This window comes from Prionailurus bengalensis, chromosome B4 (genome assembly GCF_016509475.1).
Source record: "Prionailurus bengalensis isolate Pbe53 chromosome B4, Fcat_Pben_1.1_paternal_pri, whole genome shotgun sequence".
Classification (NCBI taxonomy): domain Eukaryota; kingdom Metazoa; phylum Chordata; class Mammalia; order Carnivora; family Felidae; genus Prionailurus; species Prionailurus bengalensis.
This window is the reverse complement of record NC_057358.1, coordinates 23,550,399-23,572,461: the sequence shown is the minus strand read 5'-3', so window position 1 is coordinate 23,572,461 and position 22,063 is coordinate 23,550,399. Positions and strand designations below refer to the sequence as shown.

Below are 22,063 nucleotides of genomic sequence, written 5' to 3'. Positions count from 1 at the left end.
AAACCCCAGAAAGTTTTCTCTAGCAACAGGCTAAAAACAGTATACCTGCCCTCATGGAATCATTCCATATCTTAACCCCACCCTTGACTTCAACTAATTTTTTTCTACCCTTTTTTCACTGAGCCTCAATCTATTAATACTTTTAATCTTCTAGAAATTTTTATTATGGGTGCTGGTGTAAGACAAAATATAAATACATACCTACCCCACCCTAATGGGTTACTTTGGGCAACTGACAATCTCCTAGAGGCTGGGTTTTCTTTTCTATGAAAAGAGGGGTTACTTCATTCTAGTTCTCATATTTTGTCATCTTTCTAAATAAAAACCAGGAAATTAGTAACAAATTGATTTACATGACCAGCTTTTAAACTGTTACCATTGCAATAACACAACAGGGAGCATACATTCCATGACTTCATAATTGATAGTCTCTCAAGATTTTTGTAACTTTCTCATTTCTAAGGTAGAGGTTGGAACCTTCCTAGAAGGTCAATGATATAGATAAATATAAATAGTAAATAGCTATAGCTTAGTTGTACACTTAACATCTGAAAAATAACAAAAAGCCACATATAAATAAATGCATAGTAAACACTTTTTAAAGATAATTATGTATATAGAAATACCTGTGTAATTGCACGTGCATATGTGAATTGGCACTTGTGGAGCTTGGGTATTCAAAACATTTTTTTTTAACTGAGACTAATTAAGTGAAACTATCCTGCCTACAGTTTAGCATTCCTTCCATTCCTTCACAGTGAAGAGTTAGCCAAAATAAGAGAATCTGTGTTTTGTTCATTTCAGCTATCTGGACAATCTATTAGGATTAGTATAAAATGATCATTTACAATTATAAAGACAGTTTAAATGAATTTATTGCCTGGAATCCCACTACTTATATCAAATAGGCATGGCTATATTTTTAAACACCTTATCTTTTAAGCTATTTTAAATGTCATACTTAGCCGCTAACATTGGAAGGAAACATATTATTAATTTCACAAAGAGGTCTAAAATAATATAATAAATAATATGTATAATAAATATAATAAAATAATATAATAACAAAAGACAAATGTATAGTAAGGTACTCTATATAAATTATCTCATTAAATCTTCAAAAGTATCCTGTGAGGCAATTAATAAACTCCTTCAAAAATTTTTATAATAGGGGCGCTTGGGTGGCTCAGTTAGTTGAGCATCCGACTTCAGATCAGGTCATGATCTTGCAGTCTGTGAGTTTGAGCCCCACATTGGGCTCTGTTCTGACAGCTCAGAGCTTGAAGCCTACCTCAGATTCTGTATCTCTCTCTCTCTCTCTCTCTGTCCCTTCCCCACTCATGCTCTATCTCCTTCTGAAAAATAAATAAATATTAAAAAATTAATTAAAAAATTTTATAATAGCTTTATTGAGATATAAATCCTTTTACAGTGTACAAGCCAGTGGGTTGTAGTATACTGACAGATTTGTGAAAGTATCACCATAATCTACTGGACCAAAAAGAAAGAAAAGAAACCCTGAACACCTTAGCAGTAACACCCCATTCTACCCTCCTTGTATCTCTTGACAACCACTGACCTACTTCTTGTCTCTACCAATTTGCCTATTCTGGACCTTTCACATGAATGTAATCATGCGATATATGATCTTTCATGACTGTTTTCTTTCACTTAGCATGTTTTCAAGATTCATCCATGCTGTAGTGTATCAGTACTTCACTCCTTTTTATTGACAAAAAAGTTTGCCATTTTATGGATATACCACATTTTGTTTATTCATCCATCAACGGATGAACAGTTGGGTTGTTTCCATTTTTTGGCTATTATGAATATGCTGCTATCAACACTTGTGTGAACATTTTTGTGTATACAAAGGTTTTATTTTTGTTATTAGTTTCAGCTGTACAATATAATGATTCAACAGTTCTATATTCTTCTCAATGCTCATCAAGGTTAAATGTACTCTTAATCCTCTTTATCTATTCCACTCAGGTACCTCCCTTCTGGAAACCACGAGGTTGTTCTGTGTGTGTACACACACACACGCACGCACGCACACACCACATCTTCTTTATCTATTCATCTCCAGATGGACACTTAAGTTGCTTCCATATCTTTGCTATTGTAAATAATGCTTCAATAAACATAAAGGTGCATGTATTTTTTTGAATTACTGTTTTTGTTTTTGGGGGGTAAATATCCAGTAGTGAAATTACTGGATCATAATGATAATTCTATTTTTAATATTTTTGAGGAACATCAATACTGTTTTCCACAGTGGCTGTACCAGCTTGCATTCCCACCAATAGTTCATGAGGTATTCTTTTTTCTCCACATCCTTGCCACTGCTTGTTATTTCTTGTGTTTTTGACTTTAGTCATTTTAGACATATGTTTTCAATTCTCCTGGGTATACACCTAGGAGTGGAATTATTGGCATATCTTAACTCTGTGTTTAATTTTTTTAGGGACCACTACACTGTTTATATTCCCAATAGCAATGAATGAGAGTTTCAATTTCTCCACATCCTAAACACTTGTTATTGTCTTTTTTATTTTTATCTATGTTAGCATGTGCTATAGGCTTGATTAGAATTTTCCTAATAACTAGTGTTATTGAGCATTTTCATATGCTATTGGCCATTTGTATATCTTCTTTGGAGAAATTTCTATTCAGATCACTTGGTCCATTTTTAATTACTGTTGTCCTTTTGTTATTTATATGTTCTGAGTACTAGTATAGTCTGTAAATATATTCTGCTATTCTAGGGGTTGTCTTTTTACCTTTTTGATGATGTCCTTTGATGCACAAAAGTTTTCGATTTTGATGAAGTCCAATTTATTTATTTTTTCCTTTTGTCATGTATACTTTTGATGCTGTATCTAAGAAACCTTGCCTAACCCAGAATCATGAAGATTTATGCCTATGTTTTCTTCTAAAAAATGTTTCTTAGTTTTGGGCCTTATATTTAGGTGTATAACCCATTTTAAATTATTTTTGTATTTGGTATATTAACCCCCAATTTTTAAGTTTATTTAGTTATTTTGAGAGAGAGAGAAAGAGAGAGAGAGAGAACAAGTGGGAGAGGGGCAGAGACAGAGGGAGAAAGAGAGAATCCCAAGCAAACTCCATGCTCTCAGTGTGGAGCCTGATACGGGGCTTGAATTCACAAACCCGTGAGATCATAACCTGAGCCGAAACCAAGAGTTGGACACTTAACTGACTGAGCCACCCAGGCGCCCCAACCCCAATTTTATAGAGGAAGAAACTAGTTGAAGTGAGGCTAAGCCATTTTCCCAAAGTATAATGGCATTCAAGGGGCTGGACAGGATTCAAGTACAAGCAATGTTACTCTAGAGTCTGCACACTCACCCACAATATTATGCTACTTCTACATTGCACACAATGTCTTTCTCTTTTGTCAAAATAGATATAAATTTTTAGATTATAAGTTGTTTATTCTTTATACTATCAGTGGGTAGGCAATGCAATGGGAAACTTGTAAGAGAGGCATCAGTATTACTTCAAAGGTAATGATCAGTTTTCTGCTTTATGCAAAAAAATGCTGTAAAGACACAAGAGAACTTTAAAAAGCAAAGCCAATATCTACATGTTATAAACATGCCATCTTTACACTGGAAATGGTTTACTGCTTTCACAATTCTCTTCCTTTTGATAACTGAAATCAGAAGAGAAAAGTTCACCAAATGTTTCCTTTCTTCAGTATACTAGATCTGCATTCACTGACTATATTAACCTATATCATTTCCTAAAAATATTCCCCCTTATGTCACATTCTGTGAAAACTGATTCTTCAAAAAGTCACCATCCTAAAACTAGATAACATCTAATTTATTTACTACAACTAGTTTGTAGCTATAGAAATTTCACTAAATGATACACGAAGATATCTATTCTCATGAAAACCTTATAAAGTAGCATTTCATATGACAACCCAGAGAAGTTTGAAAGGTTAGTAACTTTGGAAATGTTAAGTAACATTAACATAGATCAAGACATTGGTCCATCAAGAACTATCTCAGTGTTCAACATCGCTCCTCATCAGGGAAATACAAATCAAAACCACACTCAGATATCACCTCACGCCAGTCAGAGTGGCCAAAATGAACAAATCAGGAGACTATAGATGCTGGAGAGGATGTGGAGAAACGGGAACCCTCTTGCACTGTTGGTGGGAATGCAAACTGGTGCAGCCACTCTGGAAAACAGTGTGGAGGTTCCTCAAAAAATTAAAAATAGACCTACCCTATGACCCAGCAATAGCACTGCTAGGGATTTACCCAAGGGATACAGGAGTACTGATGCATAGGGGCACTTGTACCCCAATGTTTATAGCAGCACTCTCAACAATAGCCAAATCTGTGGAAAAAGCCTAAATGTCCATCAACTGATGAATGGATAAAGAAATTGTGGTTTATATACACAATGGAGTACTATGTGGCAATGAGAAAGAATGAAATATGGCCCTTTGTAGCAATGTGGATGGAACTGGAGAGTGTGATGCTAAGTGAAATAAGCCATACAGAGAAAGACAGATACCATATGTTTTCACTCTTATGTGGATCCTGAGAAACTTAACAGAAACCCATGGGGGAGGGGAAGGAAAAAAAATGTGGTTAGAGTGGGAGAGAGCCAAAGCATAAGAGACTCTTAAAAACTGAGAACAAACTGAGGGTTGATGGGGGGTGGGAGGGAGGGAAGGGTAGGTGATAGGCATTGAAGAGGGCATCTTTTGGGATGAGCACTGGGTGTTATATGGAAACCAATTTGACAATAAATTTCATATATTAAAAAAAAGAACTATCTCAGACTTCTTAATATCCAATATAATATTCTACCCATTATATATCATTAACTCCATTTAGCACAGCAATCATTAATGATTATAATCAATTAAAATTTGTAAAGAACTGTTATCCCCTGTGCAAATGAATTATACTACATACAGAGATTTCAGAGTAGTTTATTAAATAGACCTTTTAATTCTACCTGCTGCGCCAGGGACAGGTTTTTTAAAAAACGGGTTGTTATCTAGGTAACAGTGGTTAGATATTTCTCAACTCCACTTGCCTGCTTCTTTATTACATATACACTTTAACACATATTTTGTTGCAAAAGAAAAACAAATATTGGTTAAATGAAGAGCATTTTGCCCATTTGCACTTTCTGGCTAACTTAAAGCCTGATTTTAATTTGTGTTGTATGCTTCTGTTAATGAAACTGTCTATTTAAAATAACTATTAACGTCTATAACATTAACATAATGGACACCTTCTCCTAGAATCTCAATAGAGGGTTTTCTTTTATTATGTTAAATTGAGGCCTTGTAATAGATGCCATTCACAGAGAGTTGTTTTATTTTTAAAATTTTTAATGGGAACACTTTATGCTTCCAGTAAGCTTGGTTATCTAAACCAATCTGTATAACTTTGCTAACACGAAGGGGTCATTTGAATTTGGAAAAGCTGGAAACTTTAGACTTTGTGTTTTTTTCCCCCAATACAACAAATAAGTTTCTGAAAGAAACAGAACCACAAATTCTTACAACACTGGCTACATATAATTCATTGGGTGACCAACTGAAGACAATTTCCCAGAAATGTTTACCCTGGACATTTTAGCATTTCCTCCACCCCTGACTAAGAAGCATACAAATGTTTATACTATTCTTTGATTTCTCAGAACAGAACCAAAGGGCAGCCTCTCTGAAAAGTCATATAAGCCCTTTGTAGGATAATGTGCTCAAAAATAGTCGTCCATTTGCCAACGGTTAAGAGAAATAAAAATGAAATATAACAAATACCAAAAAGCTTTCTAGATATGAAAAAAAATTAACAATACACTGGCTACTAGCAAAATAAATTCTTCTAGAAGCCAAAGAGATAGAAAAGAGAGTTCTTCAAGGCAATAAAGTACTGAGGCTCCACACTAAATTGGGGGAAGCATTCTGTAGAAGAAAATGTTATAATAAGGTCCCATATTTTTAAACCCTACTTCTCTTAGGAAGTTAAAGAATGTAATGTTCATACTCTGGTCTAATTATATGGGAATAGGAAGACTTCTGCCAAACAGAGAGGCAACTGGGGCTTGGAAAAACTCAATTTGTTTGAAAAAAGAAGTGGTCACTTCGTAATAAAAAGGAAGTACATAACCAGGGTACCTGGGTTTACCTTTGCTTTGCGAAAGTGGTAGACCACGAGCATGCTAACGAAGTCGAGCAGCATACACAGGGCTTGGAAGGAGATGATAGCAAGTCGCAAATACTTATCCTCCTGGACAAAGCAAGGGCTGTCATCAGCACAGTAGGGGCAGCCCTCTCTGCAGGGTAGGCAGACATGGGCTTCTTCTGACACATCTTTTGCACTTCCTGCCAAAGGGTGATCCGGATCCCTTCCTGAAAGTTCCAAATAAAACCACAGTGTCATTGCACCTCTGAGATAGGTGAGATTGAGTACACAAAACACATCCTCACCTCTCCATTCCTTATCCCTTTTATTAAAGACTTTTTAGCAAGCTTCTTGCTAGGGGAGAGAGTTACTTTGCTTTTAGACTCAAACAAAAATTTTTTTATCACTTTGATTTAAAAATGTCATTCAGAGTAACTGAGAAAAATTAGCAAAAGTGTAACTAAAATTCCTCAATGGCAAAGAAGAGTTTTCTGTTATATCATTATCTACCAATCACCAAATGATACTTCCTATGGCACAAATCATATTCCATAAGTATTTGTTAAAGAATTAACCAGAAGGAAGGAGAAGAAAGTTCTCTCTTTCCTGTACCAAGTCATACCCAACACTTTTGGAACTTCTTGACCTAGATGGCACAGAATCCAAAATGAGGCTTTGATTGCTCCTTAATTCAGCAGAGATCTCATCTACTAAGTTCATTAGGTCTAAATTGGATAAAATGGCACTTAACCGACAGTTGTTCAGTGTGCAATTGCCTAATGATGGTGCATCCTTTGCCCAGAGTATAATCCATACTTACAGGCTATCATGTAATTTTCCACTTTGTCTACTCATAGGACATTTCTCCACTATTAACTAACTGCCACGATTGATCCTCCCTTTACTTTTAGATTCTTATTCTCAGTTATCAAACTTAATTTAGCTCTGAAGCTCAAAAGGTAAAGATTTTAATTGTTGAGTTGAGTTTAACATTGACAAATATCCAGTTAATAACATAAACTAAAAAAAAAACTATTTCCAACTCCGAACTCAATATGAAAGACATTAGGGAATATATACCCGGTTTAGTATATAATATAGTGACCCAGTTTACTGTATAACACAACCACCCTGTTCAGTATGTAACACAACCTTGATAGATTGAGAAATCTGAGAAAGAGGTTGTTCTTATTAAAATAGCATTTTAATAATATAAAGTTTAATAGAAAGTCTTTATAACTTTCAACTCTTGTTGAAGAAGGTTCATATTCTTTCTAAAATGTATTTGTCTGCTTTCATTCCTTAATATATAAAATAGAAAAAACATAATTGAGTATTTCTTGATAATTCGGTATACAATGCTGTTTAAGAGTGACTATTCTGTTACAGTGAAAAGTATATGAATTTAGGTATCCAGAAGATATGGTTCCCATTCCTAGGCAGCTCTGAGATATTAGGCAACTCACTTGACCACTTTGGGTCTTGGTTTCCTTATGTACAAAATGTGAATTGCTATGGGGATTAAATGAGTTAATGTATATAAATCAGAGTGCCTATTTTAACTTCTTCAAATATTGAAGATGCAAAGAGGAAGTAGAAATCGTTGGTGCCTTAAAAAAAATTACTGTTGTTCAAAAACAAGAAAGTTAGAAGCTTCGAAGAGCTGAGGTAAGGAGGAAGTAAATGGGAATGATAATCTCCATTTTAGAGAAGCTAACTTTGAGGTCCAACTCATTGTCCAAGAGTAATACACAACAAGAAGTGAACAATAATATAAGACTGGGGTGTGGGAGAAGGATCAGAATCAGAGAAAGAACCTACAGAGAGCTCTGGGAGTGGATAAGACAATAACTAGGTAATGTAAAGAGGGAGAACAGATATGTGCAAATTTTTACAATTTCATGAAAGAAAACAGATTTATTGGAACATACTGGAATGTGATGAAAGATGATGACTGAGGAAAGGCTATGAGGCAAAATGACTGTTTAATCCTCCGTTGACCTTTAAGATGGTGGTTCCCAAGGAACAATAAAGACTGGAACTAGGTGGTTGGGGCTTAAGGAATAAATATGTGATAAAATAGAATATTATTTCAATAAATGCTCCTTTGAATGAAAAAAAGCCAGAAAAGTTCATAGTTAGCAGGAATAATGATGAAGTAAAAAAAAAAAGGATGTTGGTTTTGTGTTTTGTTTTCTTCTATTACAGGTAAGTTCTGTAAAAGGAGGCACTGGAAAGACTGGTAAGAATAGGATGGGAGGATTGGATGTAATGAAAAGCACAGTTGGAGAAATTAACTGTAAGAATAGCTGATGGCTTTTCTCATTATCAAAGGAAAGAAGTAGAGATGGATTAAAGATTTTTTTATTTTTATTTTTTTATAGAAAGGAGAATCAGTTGAAAACTGTTCTGAAATACAGACCAAAGAAAATGTGGAAGTCAATTGTGTAGTCTTATACTTGTGAACAACTCAGGCAGAATAGGTGTTGAGAAAGAAGAAAGCTGGTCTTGAGGATGAACACATGAAAGATTCGAGCAGCACTATTATACAAGATGACTACTTGGATCACTTTGCAGAAAAAGAATCCATTTAGAGTAAGATGGTATGATTTACTAGGAGATCTAGTCAAACCAGTTTTTTTCTTATTTTCTACAATTACCAGTAGCATAGAAACTACTGCAGAGACAGAGCAGTTAAGGAGAGAGAATAAAGAAAGGATTGTGACAGGGGCACCTGGGTGGCTCAGTCGGTTAAGCAGCCGACTTCAGCTCAGGTCATGATCTCATGGTCCGTGGGTTCGAGCCCCGCGTCGGGCTCTGTGCTGACAGCTCAGAGCCTGGAGCCTGTTTCGGATTCTGTGTCTCCCTCTCTCTGACCCTCCCCCATTCATGCTTTGTCTCTCTCTGTCTCAAAAATAAATAAATGTTTAAAAAAAAAAAGGATTGTGACAGTGGCATTTTAGGGAAGGAGGAAAAGCCAATACAAGACTGTGTGATGGACCTACAGCCTTCACTCCTTCAGGGTGGCTGGTGCTCAATCCTCCAGAGACCTCCTGAGTCTGAGTCAATCTAAGGGATGAAAGAGGAAAACATTTCTTCATCATTGATCTTAACTGATCAAGGGTAGCCTTCAGAGTCATCAACTCCTGTACATTTTTGGTTGTGCACTCACAACTTTGGAGCAGATTCCTGCATCTTGTGCCATGACTCTAGTGATACCCTAGAGTAGAACAGAAACTTAAAAGTGTGGTATGAAGTTCCAAGCTGAGGCAAAATATAATACAACTGTATTTATGCAAAGCTCTTCAAGGCTTTCAGGAAACAGAGCAATGACTGGAGTAAGAGGTAGGGCCAAGTGGCATTTGAAGGTATTAAAAACAGGTATCTAATATAGATAAAAACTTGAGGAATGATAGGGCACACATATCAAAAGCTACAAAGTACAAAAGTGTAGGATACTAAGAAAACAATAACTTAATTAACTCTGAGTGCAAACTGGATAGTCACGTGAATGAAGCCAGAAAGGGTTATTGTACTGAATAAGATAAAGAACGTTGTCAAAGATTCAGATGGTCTGATGATGGTGACAAAAATGTCAAGACTGCTAATGACAAATTTGGAAGACAGAGGTCAGGATTCCCCCTTCTGACCAAAATGGAAGAATATGGATGGAATTTACCTTCATATCAGAAACAATAAAAAGAATAGACAAAATATTAAAGTTATGGTTTATAGACTGGACATCTGGTAACAAGGGACAGTAATTCCTAACAAGTGCAAATGCCCTTCAATAAACCAAACTCTATAAAATAGAATCACAACAAAAATTAAATTAGTAAAAAAAGAAAGTATCTATGGAAAGTCTTTACTTTGTGAAATAGCCCTTCTTAATCCAGTCTTTGCTTATCACTTTAGCTAAACAGGCAGAAATTTTCTCATTTAAGTTTAAGAAGCTCTCGGCTGTCTATCAGCCAAGAAGTGTATACTATTTACTTTCTATACATATTAAACTTGAAACTTCACCCATATCTAATGGCATAATTCTCCCAGATGGTATGAGATATAGCACCTGAATTACTCAAATAAGAAAAATACAATTGACCCTGAACAACATCGGTTTGAACCTCATGGTCCACTTATGCATGGATTTTTTTCAATAAATATATTGGAAAATTTTGGGAGAATGTTGACAATTTGAAAAAACTTGCAGATAAAAAAAACTTGCAGATAAACTGTATAGCCTAGAAATATTGACAAATTAAAGAAAAAGTTGCATATGTAATGAATGCATAAATATATGTAGATGCCAGTCTATTTGAACATTTACTATCATAAAATATACACAAATATATCATAAAATTTAACATTTAGGGTGCTTGGGTGGTTTAGTCGGTTAAGCATCCGACTTCAGCTCAGGCCATGATCTCACGGTCCATGAGTTTGCGTCCTGTGCTGGGCTCTGTGCTGACAGCTCAGAGCCTGGAGCCTTCTTCGGATTCTCTGTCTGCCTCTCTCTCTGCTCCTCCCCCACTCTCACTCTGTCTCTCTCTCTCTCAAAAATAAACATTAAAAGAAATTAAAATTTTTTTTAACATTTATCAAAATGTGCATATATTTACAGACAACACATGAAACCATCCCACAGTGGAGAGAAATGTAAACAAATGTAAAGATGCAGTATTAAATCATAAGTGCTTAAAATTAACTGCAGTAATAATTTTGTAGCCACCTCCTGATGCTATTGTGATGAGCTCAAGCATTGCCAGTATCTTCCTAAAACCCCAACTGTTGTTAATCATCTCTGCATGAGCATTTTGTCTCTCCAGTAAATTGTGTAGCACATAAAAAGTGACCTTTCAGGGCTCTCACGTATTTTTTTACCTGTGTTTAGGGCAATACCGTAAACCTTGAATAACATCATGAGACTCATACAGAGTGCCACTAGTGATGCTAGAAGTGCCCACAATAAATTTCATATTAAAAAAATAAAAAAATAAAATAAAATAAAATCTTAAAAAAAAGAAGTTCCCACAAGAAGCAGAGAAAAGTCATGACGTTACAAGAAAAAGTTGAGTTGCTTGATATGCACCGTAGATTGAAGTCTGCAGCTGCAGTTGCCTGCCATTTCAAGATAAAAGAATCCAGAGAAAAGACAATTGAAAAAAAAAAAAAAGAAAGAAAAAAGGAAGGAAGAAAGAAAGAAAGAAAGAGAAAAAGGAATTTGTGAAGATGTTGTTGCAGCTATGCCAGCAGGCACATCCTAAAATACATTTCAATCTCATATTGAAAATGCAGCTTTTATGTGGGTGCAGGATTGCTATAAGAAAAGTATACCTATGGACTCTAATGTGTTTTGAAAAAAAAGTGAAGTCATTAAAGCAAAAAGAAGGTGAGGGATCTAAAGCTGGAGAACTTAATGCCAGCAAAGGATGGTTTGAGAATTTTAGAAAGAGATTTGGCTTAAAAAATGTCAAGATAACAGGAGAAACAGCTTTTGCCAATTAAAAGTAGTAGATGAATTCTCAGATGCCTTTAAGAAAACCATCGAGGAGAAAGGATATCTTCCTGAACATGTTTTTAATGCAGATGAAAATGCCCTGTTCTGGGGTGGGGGGTTAGGGTGGTTTGGGAAATGCCACAAGAGATGTTTATTAATAAGGAATAGAAGTGAGCACCAGGATTTAAGGCACAAAAGGATAGGCTAACTCTGCTCTTCTGTGCAAATGCAGTCAGGTTTATGATCAGGACTGCCCTTATCTATACAGCTCCTTGTAGGGAAAAGATAAACACCAGCTGCCAGTCTTTTGGTTGTACAGGAAGGCCTAAACAACAAGAACACTTTTCTCTGGATTGGTTCCATCGATGCTTTGTTCTTGAAGTTAGGAAGTTCTTTTCCAGGAAGGTACTGCCTTTTAAAGTTCTTTTGATATTGGATAATGCCCCTGGCCACCCAGAGCCCTATTGACTTCAACACCAAAGGCATCAAAGGGTTCTACTTATCCTCAAACACAATGTCTATAATTCAGCCTCTAGATCAGGAGGTCATATGTATCTTTAAAGCTCATTACATGGTACTCTATGGAAATGATCATCATGGCCATGAAAGAGAACCACAACAGAGAGAATATCATAAAAGTCTATAAGGATTATGCCATTGAAGATGCCATCGTTGTTATAATGAGAGAGCCACAAAAGCCATCAAGCCCCCAAATAAATTCCTGCTGGAAAAAGAATGCGACAAATGTTATACATGACTTCATGGGATTTACAACAGAGCCATGGCAAAAAAATGTGGGGGAGGTAAAGAGAAATTTAAGAGTGAATGGATACCATGTCAGAGGAATTAACAGAAGACCACTTGAGGGAGATGAGTGTGGCCCAAGAAGTGCCAGATGATGAAGAAAAAGAGGAAGAAGAAGCAGTACCAGAAAACAAGTTGACATCACACAATTTGGCAGGAGCGTTCTGATTACTTAAGGACTTCTTTTAACTTCTTTTACTACAAGGACTATTATCTGATACAGGTGCTAAAAGTAACACAAATCATGGTAGAAGGATTGGTACCATATAGAACCAGAGAAGTGAAAAACAGATATATTTGTGTAAAGTGGCAGCAAGTGTGCCTGCTTCTCGGGCCTCCCCTTCCCCACCTATGCCCCCACCCCCACCAAGACAGCAAGACCAACCCCTCCCCTTCCTCCTCCACACCCAATTCAACATGTAAACAATGAGGATGAAGACCTTTTTGCTGAGCTAGTTCCACTTAACTGACACTAAATAATAACCATGCCATACAGTTACTAAACTTATTTGTTGTATGTGTATGTGTCTTCATGTGAAAATCTAGTAACTGTCAAGCAAGAACTATATGAGACATTTCTGTGTCACCATCATCATCCTCACTTAAGTATTCTTTATATAGAACATCATGTGCAAGACTTGTATGGAAGTAGATAACCTATTCTTCCAAAGGCATCCAGTAAGTGATATTTAATATAAAATTAATAATGTGTTAGTTTTCTTACCATTTTATAACTTTGCTTCCAAAGAATTAACATTACGGTAGAGTCTGCCTCTCTCTCTCAATTGGAGAAACTGTGTATGAGCCTATTAAGTGTTTTTTTAATGTAACAATGTTACCAAGACAATATTATGAATATGATTGTAATACCGTATGGTGTAAACATTTTATATGATTCATCCATTAGCATACAGGGTGGGCTACCATGAAGCAAATGTATTGATTACACTAAATATTACTGCTTCTTTATCACTGCCTGAACTGTAATATCTATAAATAAATATGAATTTCTTTTCCATATTACCTTTTCATTTTTGATGTCTAGTGTCAGTAATACATTTAACATCTACAGTGTTTCGTATTATATAAGAAAGGCAATATTGATGTAGGTAATGACAGATGATTCATCTCAAAAACAAACGAAATAAACTTATAGTACCAATATAGTACACTACTGTAAATGTATTTTCTCTTATCATTTTCTTAATAACATTTTTTCTCTAGCTTGCTTTATTGTAATAATAAATTATAGCACATAATACATATACAAAATATATGTTAAACTCTAGTTTTCGTAGGACTTACAGTCAACAGTACGTTATTAGTAGTTAAGCTCTAGTTGGGGGAGTCAGGAGTCATACGTGGATTTGTGACTGTGCAGGGGGTTTGCACTCCAAATCCCTATGTTGTTTAAGGGTTGACTGCACTGCAAAGTGTTAAGTGCTCTGTATACTTGAGCTTGTTGGTTTTTATAACACAACCATGACAAGCAGTCGCAGTCACGGTCACAGTCACATTTTAACTACATTTGACAAGTTCTTCAGCTTTGTTAAATTTTCCATCATTTTTTTTTAATATTTATTTATTTTTGAGACAGAGAGAGACAGAGCATGAACGGGGGAGGGGCAGAGAGAGAGGGAGACACAGAATCGGAAACAGGCTCCAGGCTCTGAGCCATCAGCCCAGAGCCCGACGCGGGGCTCGAACTCACGGACCGCGAGATCGTGACCTGGCTGAAGTCGGACGCTTAACCGACTGCGCCACCCAGGCGCCCCTCCATCATTTTTAACCAATCGAAATTTGAGAGTTTCTCTTTGCCTAGGACCAAATCTGTGGTCCACTTCTAGTAAACATAGAAAACCTAACCTTATCCCTGATTTTTTACTTGACCAATATTTTACTCTTGCCCAATTTCCTCATCTTGAATTGTTATTCTGTTGCAAAGTATAATTCTGTAAGGTACTCCAAATCATTTTTGGAATGAGTATGATATAGAAAGCACTGATAAAATAGTACCTCAAGTTTTACAGAGTTTGACAGAAACAAATTATTGTTCAATTCAACAACTATTTTCTGAGTGTCAAATGATGTGTCAGGAACTGTTTTACTGGAATAAATCAGTGAACAAAACAAAGATCTCTGTGCCTGTGGAATTTGTGTTCTACTGAGGGAAACAAACACAACCAATCAACATAATGGTAAATAATATTGTATGTAAAACTGAGAAATGCCAAGAGGAAAAAACAAGTACAGCAAGGTCAGGGGCATCAGGTGAGCTAGGGGTGAGAGATGCAATTTTAAATAAGTGGTTAGGGTAGATCTCATTCTTTGTTTTAACTTTTTTTAATGTTTATTTATTTTTGAGAGCAAGAGAGAGAGAGAGAGAGAGAGAGACAGAGTATGAACAGGGGAGGGGCAGATAAAAAGGGAGACACAATATGAAGCAGGCTCCAGGCTCCAAGCTTTCAGCACAGAGCCCAACGTGGGGCTCAAACTCCCAAACTGTGAGATCATGACCCGAGCCAAAGTTGGACTCTTAACCAACGGAGCCAACCAGGCGGCCCTGGGTAGATCTCATTCTACAAGTGATATCAAAGCAAAGATTTGAAGGAGGTAAGACAGTGATCCATTATGACTTGTGATCGGAGAGAATTCCAGGCAGAGAAAGGAGCCAGTATAAAGAACCTGAGGTGGAACCATACCAGGCACATGTAACAGCAAAGAGGCGAGTGTGGCTAGAGCAGACTGAGTGTGGGGCAGTACAATGGAAGATGAAGTCAGAGAAGTAACAGGGACAGATCATAAAGGGCATATGTGGGTCACTTGTAGGGACTTGGATTCTACCTTCAGTCAGATAGCCATGTAGGATTTTGAGTAGGGGAGTGAGAACGATATACCTAATGTAATTATAGGATTACTTTGGTAATATAGAGAATATAGTGGAGTGGGCAAGGATAAGAAGGAGGGAAATTAGTGAGAAGCTTTGAAGTAATCCATGTGAGACTTAACGGTGGCTGGGACCACAGTGTAACAGTAAAAATTGGCTAGATTCAGATTTTTCTGATGAGTTGGTTATGGAATGAGAGAGAAAGAAAAGAGTCAAAGACGATTCCTAGATGTTTGGTGTTAACAAGTGGATGGATGAAGTTACTAACAACCAAGAGAAGAATGCATGTGGAAGTTTTTGGAGAAGGCCGTAAGTTCAAACTTGACATTTCAGTTTGCAGATGTCTACCAGAGACCCTGGTAGTGATGTGAAGTCTGGAGTTTGGAAGAAAGGTCTGCATTGAAGATACAGACACAAAGGTCATGGGCATATAGATAGAATTTACAGCGAAAAGACTGGGTCAGATTACCAAGGGAATGAGTATAGATAGAGACAACTCCTGGGGTCCTCCAGTATTAATGTCAAACAAAATTCTTAGTCAGGCAAAACTTTCCCTGGCTCTGACTCAAATTTTAAAGGCTACTGCATTATTTCTTTCTATAATTGTAAATTCGAAAAGCTTTAAAAGAAGAACAGCCAACCAGCAGACAAGTATTTTCTCTGTGCTTAAATGTGACTTACCACCATCAAAAAGTTAAAGCTGATTTGGTTTGGGTTTCCCAAAGGCAGAGCCTGAGATAAGTACCTGAATATAGAGGTAGCTGATTTGGGACCCAGAAGACAGAAGTGCAGGATGAGCTAGAAACAGGAAAGAAAGGAAAGGCAATGAAAAGTATTGAATTGGATAACACCATGGAGAATGAATCTTCCTGGGAGGACCATTAAAACTGCGAAAAGCACCCCTCAGATTTGTCTCTCCAAAGGATGGGAGAGGCTGGCCCATTTTTGCAGCAACCACCAATCCCACTGGTTGATAGCTATTCCCAGGGGACTTCAATTTCTCTGCACTCCTGGATAAGTGCTTAGCAAGCTTAGGGGGGGCATCAGAGAAAGCCCTGAGGCCAAAAAAGGGAAGAAATTCTGTGGGCATTTGAGGTAAGGTACTGGCAGCATGTCCTGTAACTATCATAGTAGCTAAAATATGAAGTGGGTCAAGCGTATGTGATACAGGGTGGGAAAAAAAAAACCCACAAACCAACAAACAACAACAACAACAAAACCCAAAACCCAAAACCCAAAAACAAAAACAAACTACAATAGCTTCTAGGTTCCAAAGTCAGCTGTTTCTGGTGTCACTCATATAGAAAAGAATTTGAATGGTGCCCCTCTAGATTTGAACAACATGCTTAACCAGAAGCTGGACATAGAGAGATGAACAAGCTTGGAGGCTGACAGGTCACACAGATGATGATTCTAATTATGCTATTAAATACTTTCCTATACATTCACAAAGTAATTTACTCTGCAGAAGTAGCTTATCTTTGCCTGTGGTCCTTTTCTTTTCTTTATAATACTATGTCTCTATCAATTTGTTGAAGATTGTACAGAATACAATTAATTACTCCCAATTAAAACTATTTTATTTAAAGAGTAGAACCCTCTCCAGTTCACTCTTTGTTATGTAGATTTTAACTGAATTGCAATATGGTGAGATGCCCTAATAAAATGGATTGATCAAACTACCCAAAGCAGATTTTTAAGACCTGGAGGCCCAATAAGCTTAAATCACGATCAGAGGAACAACCTTACTTTCACATTAGCAAAAAAATAACAAAACAGTTTCTCTTTTCAGATTTTGCCGAATTCAACAACTCAGATTTGTAGAGTACTGTCACAGGCTCACATAAGACACTCTGTAACATCCTAAACGTTTGGGTTTAAGATCAGTTATTTGTTTCCTCTCTGTAAGATATATCCAAGGATTTTTTTTAAATGGAAAAAGAACAAATTCTCTTTTGCAATTAATAATATGGTACATTTGTTGTCAGAGCTTGGGAAGATGGCAGAGTAGGAGGACCCTGACCTCTCCTCATCCCATATGGGGGAGTAGATATCATCCACATCCAAGTTAATAAACTGGAGAGTGATCTGAAGACTGGTGGAACAAACTCCACAACTAAATATAGAGAAGAAGATGCATCTGAAAGGATAAGAAGGTCAGAAAGGTGGAGGGAGGTTGCCTACAGGAGGGAAGAAGCTGTGATGAAGGACAGTGCAGAGAAATGGGTCCTAGAACCAAGTAGCTCACATGGGGAGGACTAATCCCCATAATGATTGGTTTTGAAAACCAGAGAGGCTGAATTGTGGGAGTTTGTAAGACCAGGGAGGGGGATTGGATTCTAGAGCTTTAAAAGTCAGTGGACTCAGCAGCGGGCCAGCCAGGAGGGTGAGTCGTAGGTGGTCTCTGTGCTTAAAAAGAAAGCAGCCTGAGCTGAGAGGCAACCATCAAAAGCTGAGAGGTGGGCTGTGCCACACACCCACAAGTTTATACAAGGCAGGGGTGGGGTGGTGGGGGTGGGAGAAGGGGAGCAGATCTGTTCATCCTCAACATTTCAAAGCATGTTGGGAGACTTCTCCAAAAAAGTGATAGAGCTGGTAGCTGCCATTTTCCTTCCCTGCTCCCCAGCACAGAGCCACCTGCAGGAGGCAGAACTCTGCAGATACTTGCTATCTAACCCGCTAGCAGTGTACCACACTCACAAGTTCTCCTGAGGACTCCTATGCTGCAAGCCTGCTAGCCTTAGCCCTGGGCTCAGGGCAAATTTTGTTAGCATATGGGCCCCATCCAGCTACTGGGTACAGAATTGCCACAGCATATCAAACCTAGCCACTGTGCCACACCCCCAGCCACCCTGGCCCCCAGCTACCAGCTGGTGCATCATTTTAGGAGATCTGACAATGGACTAGTGGCCCAGTGCAAGTTTTGCTAACACCCTGTCACACTTCCAAGTTCCCTGGCAGGCACACCTCCTCGGAGCTGGCCTGCCTGGGTCCCACTAATACCACAAAGAGTAAACCCATGACAGGCAGATAGTCAGTGAATATGACTGCACTGAAAGAAAAAGTGACTCTGAGACAACAGCAGGGCATAAGCAATCTACATTGGATACTCTCCTGAAGTTTCAGGTACTGGTGAACAAGGGACACTGCACTTCAAGGCACTTCAGGACCTCTTTTTCAAAAATTTACTCCTTTCAAGAGCAGAAGACATAGTTGACCTTATTAACACACAGATATGAACACAGAGAGGCAGACAAGTGAGAAGACAGAAAAATTTATCCCCAGTGAAAGAAGAGGACAAGGCCATGGCCAGAGATCTAAGTGAAAGAGATATATCATAGAGAATTTAAAGCAATGATCATAAGGATACTCACTGGAAAACAGTGGAAGGCATGAGTGAGACCCTTAACACAGAGATAAGGAATAACATAGCAGAGAGAAAGGACTCAATAAATGAAATGAAAAACACACTTGATAGAATTAACATCACAGTGGAAAAAGCTTGGTAATGAATTGGTGACCTAGAAGACAGAGTGATGGAAAGTACTCAAGCTGAACAAAATAGAGACAAAAGAATTGTGCAAAATGAGACTATACTTAAGGAATTCAGAGACTCCATGAAATGTAATAACGTTTATATTGTAGGAGTCCCAGAATAAAAAAGAAAAGGCATAAAATTTATTTGAAGAAATAATACCTGAAAACTTCCTTAATCTGGGAAAGGAAGCAAACATCCAGATCCAGGAGGAACAGAGAACTCCTATCACAAAAAAAAAAAAAAAAAGCAGACCCACACCAAGACATATTGTAATTAAATTTGCATAATATAATAATAAAATAAATTTTAAAGCAGCAAAACAAAAGAAGTAGCAACTTATAAGATAAAACCCATTAGGCTAGTAGTTTTTCAACAGAAAGTTTATAAACCAGAAAGAAGTGACATGATGAATTCAAAGTGCTAAATGGGAAAAATCTGTAGCCAAGAATACTCCATCCAGCAAGGCTATTATTCAGAATAGAAGGAGAGATAGAATTTCCCAGACAAACAAAACCTCAAGGAGTTCATGACCAGTAAACCAATCCTGCAAAAAATATTAAAGGGGACTCTTTGAGTGGAAAGGAAAGACAAAAGTGACAGTATGAAGGTAGGAAACACAAAATCAGTACAAAAAACAGTCAAAGTACTTATTAAAAAGGGGCTATAAAATATAATAAGACATACCTAAAATGTAAGGAAGAAAGGAGAAAAGAATGGGTTCAAACTTAAATGACCATCAACTTAACATAGACTGCTATGTGAGGAAGAGGTAATATGCAAACCAAATGGTAACCATATATCAGAATCCACTAATAAATACGTAAAGAATAAAGAAAAAGAAATCCAAATACATCACTAATGAAAATCAGCAAACCATGAAACAGAGAAAGACAAGAAAGGATCAGAGAAAATCTTGAGACAAAAACAACAAAATAAGCAATAAGATGGCAATAAATACATATCAATCAATAATGATTTTGAATGTAAATGGACTAAATGCTCCAATCAAGAGACAGAGAGTGACAGAGACAGAGGGTGACAGAATGGGTAAAAACAAACAAACAAAAAAAAACCAAACAAAAAACAATATATATTCTGCATATAAAGACTCATTCTAGACATAAAGGCACCTACAGATTGAAAGTGGGGGGATGGAGAAACATCTATTATGTAAATGGATGTCAAAAGAAAGTTGGAGTAGCAATATTTATATTGGACAAAATAGACTTTAAAACAAAGACTGTAACAAGAGACAAAGGAAGACACTATATAATAATAAAGGGGACAATCCAACAAGAAGATAGGATAATTGTAAATTTATGCACCCAACATAGAAGCAGCCCAAATACATAAAACTCTTAATAACAAACACAAAGGAACTAATCGATAATATTACAATGATAGTAGGGGACTTTAACACCCCATTTACAACAATAGATAGATCATCTAAACAGAAAATCAACAAGAAAACAATGGCTTTGAATGACACACATTCTTTTCAAATGCAGATGGAACTTTCTCTGGAATAGATCACATATTAACCCACAAAACAAGCCTCAAATTCAAGAAGATTGAAGTCATACCATGCACTTTTTCTGACCACATGCTATGAAACTAGAAGTCAACCACAAGAAATTATCCAGAAAAGATCACAAATACTGACATTAATTACATGTTACTAAACAATTAATGGATCAACAAGGAAATAAAAGAAGAAATTAAAAAGTACATGGAAAAAAATGGAAATGAAAACTCAGTGGTCCAAAACCTCTGGGATGCAGCAAAAGCAGTTCTATGAGGGAAAGTTATAGGAATACAGGCCTACCCCAAGAAGCAAGAAAAATCTCAAATAAACCACACTAACCTCACCCCTAATACAGCTATAAAAAAGAATAACAAACAAAACCTAAAATCAGCAGCAAGAAGGAAATAAAACAGATCAGAGCAGAAATAAATGATATAGAAACTAAAAAATAATAAAACTGCTCAATGAAACCAGGAGTTGGTTCTTGGAAAAGATCAATTAAATTGATAAACCTTTAGCCAGACTTATCAAGGAAAAAAGAGAAAAGACTCAAATAAAATCACAAATGAGAGAGAAGAGATAACCAATACAACAGAAATATAAACAATTATGAGAGAATATTATGAAAAACTATATGCCAACAAATTGGACAACCTAGAAGAAATGGATAAATTCCTAGAAACACAAAAACTATGAAGCTAGAGACAGGAAAAAATAGAGATTTGAACAGACCAATAACCAGAAAGAAATTGAATCAATAATCAAAAAACTCCAAACAAACAAAAGTCCAGGACCACACAGCTTTACAGACAAATTCTACCAAACATTTAAAGAAGAGTTAATACCTAATCTTCTCAAACTATTCCAAAAAATATAACAGGAAGGAAAACTTCCAAATTCAATCTATGAGGCCAATGTTATCCTGATATGGAAACTGGATAAAGACACCACTAAAGAAGAGAACTACAGATCGATATTCCTGATGAGCAAAGATGAAAAAATCATCAATAAAATATTAGCAAACCTAATTCAACAATACATTAAAAAAATAATTCACCATGATCAAGTGGGATTTATTCCTGGGTTGCAAGCGTGGGTCAATATTCACAAATCAATCAATGTGAAATATCACATCAATAAGAACAAGGGTAAGAACCATATGATCATTTCAATAGATGCAGAAAAAGCATTTGACAAAGTACAACATCCATTCATGATAAAAACCCTCAACAAAGTAGGTATAGAAGAAACATACATAAATATAATAAAGGCCAAACATGAAAATCCCACAGCTAACACTGTCCTTAATGCAGAACAACCGAGAGTTTTTCCTGTAAGGTCAGGAACAAGACAAGTATGTCTATTCTCACCATTTTTATTCAACGTAGCACTAGAAGTTCTAGCCACTGCAATAAGACAACAAAAAGAAATAAAAGCATCCAAATCAGCAAGGAAGAAGTAAAACTTTCATTTGCAGATGACTTGACACTCTATACAGAAAACCTGAAAGACTCCACCAAAAAACTGCTAGAACTGATGAGCAAATTCAGTAAAGTCACAGTATACAGAATCAATGTACAGAAATCTGTTGCATTCCTATACACCAATAATGAAGCAGCCGAAA

The 22,063-nt window shown here is 36.7% G+C and overlaps 1 protein-coding gene across 1 annotated transcript in view; it reads right to left on the bottom strand.

Moving 5' to 3' along the window:
* The window catches only part of GPR158 (G protein-coupled receptor 158), a 421,143-nt gene that overhangs the window by 187,464 nt on the left and 211,616 nt on the right, over nt 1-22,063 (bottom strand). Inside the window, exon 4 of the mRNA XM_043564334.1 lies at nt 6,192-6,415. Coding sequence (XP_043420269.1) covers nt 6,192-6,415 — 224 coding nt within the window. The remainder of the gene's footprint in view (nt 1-6,191; nt 6,416-22,063) is intronic.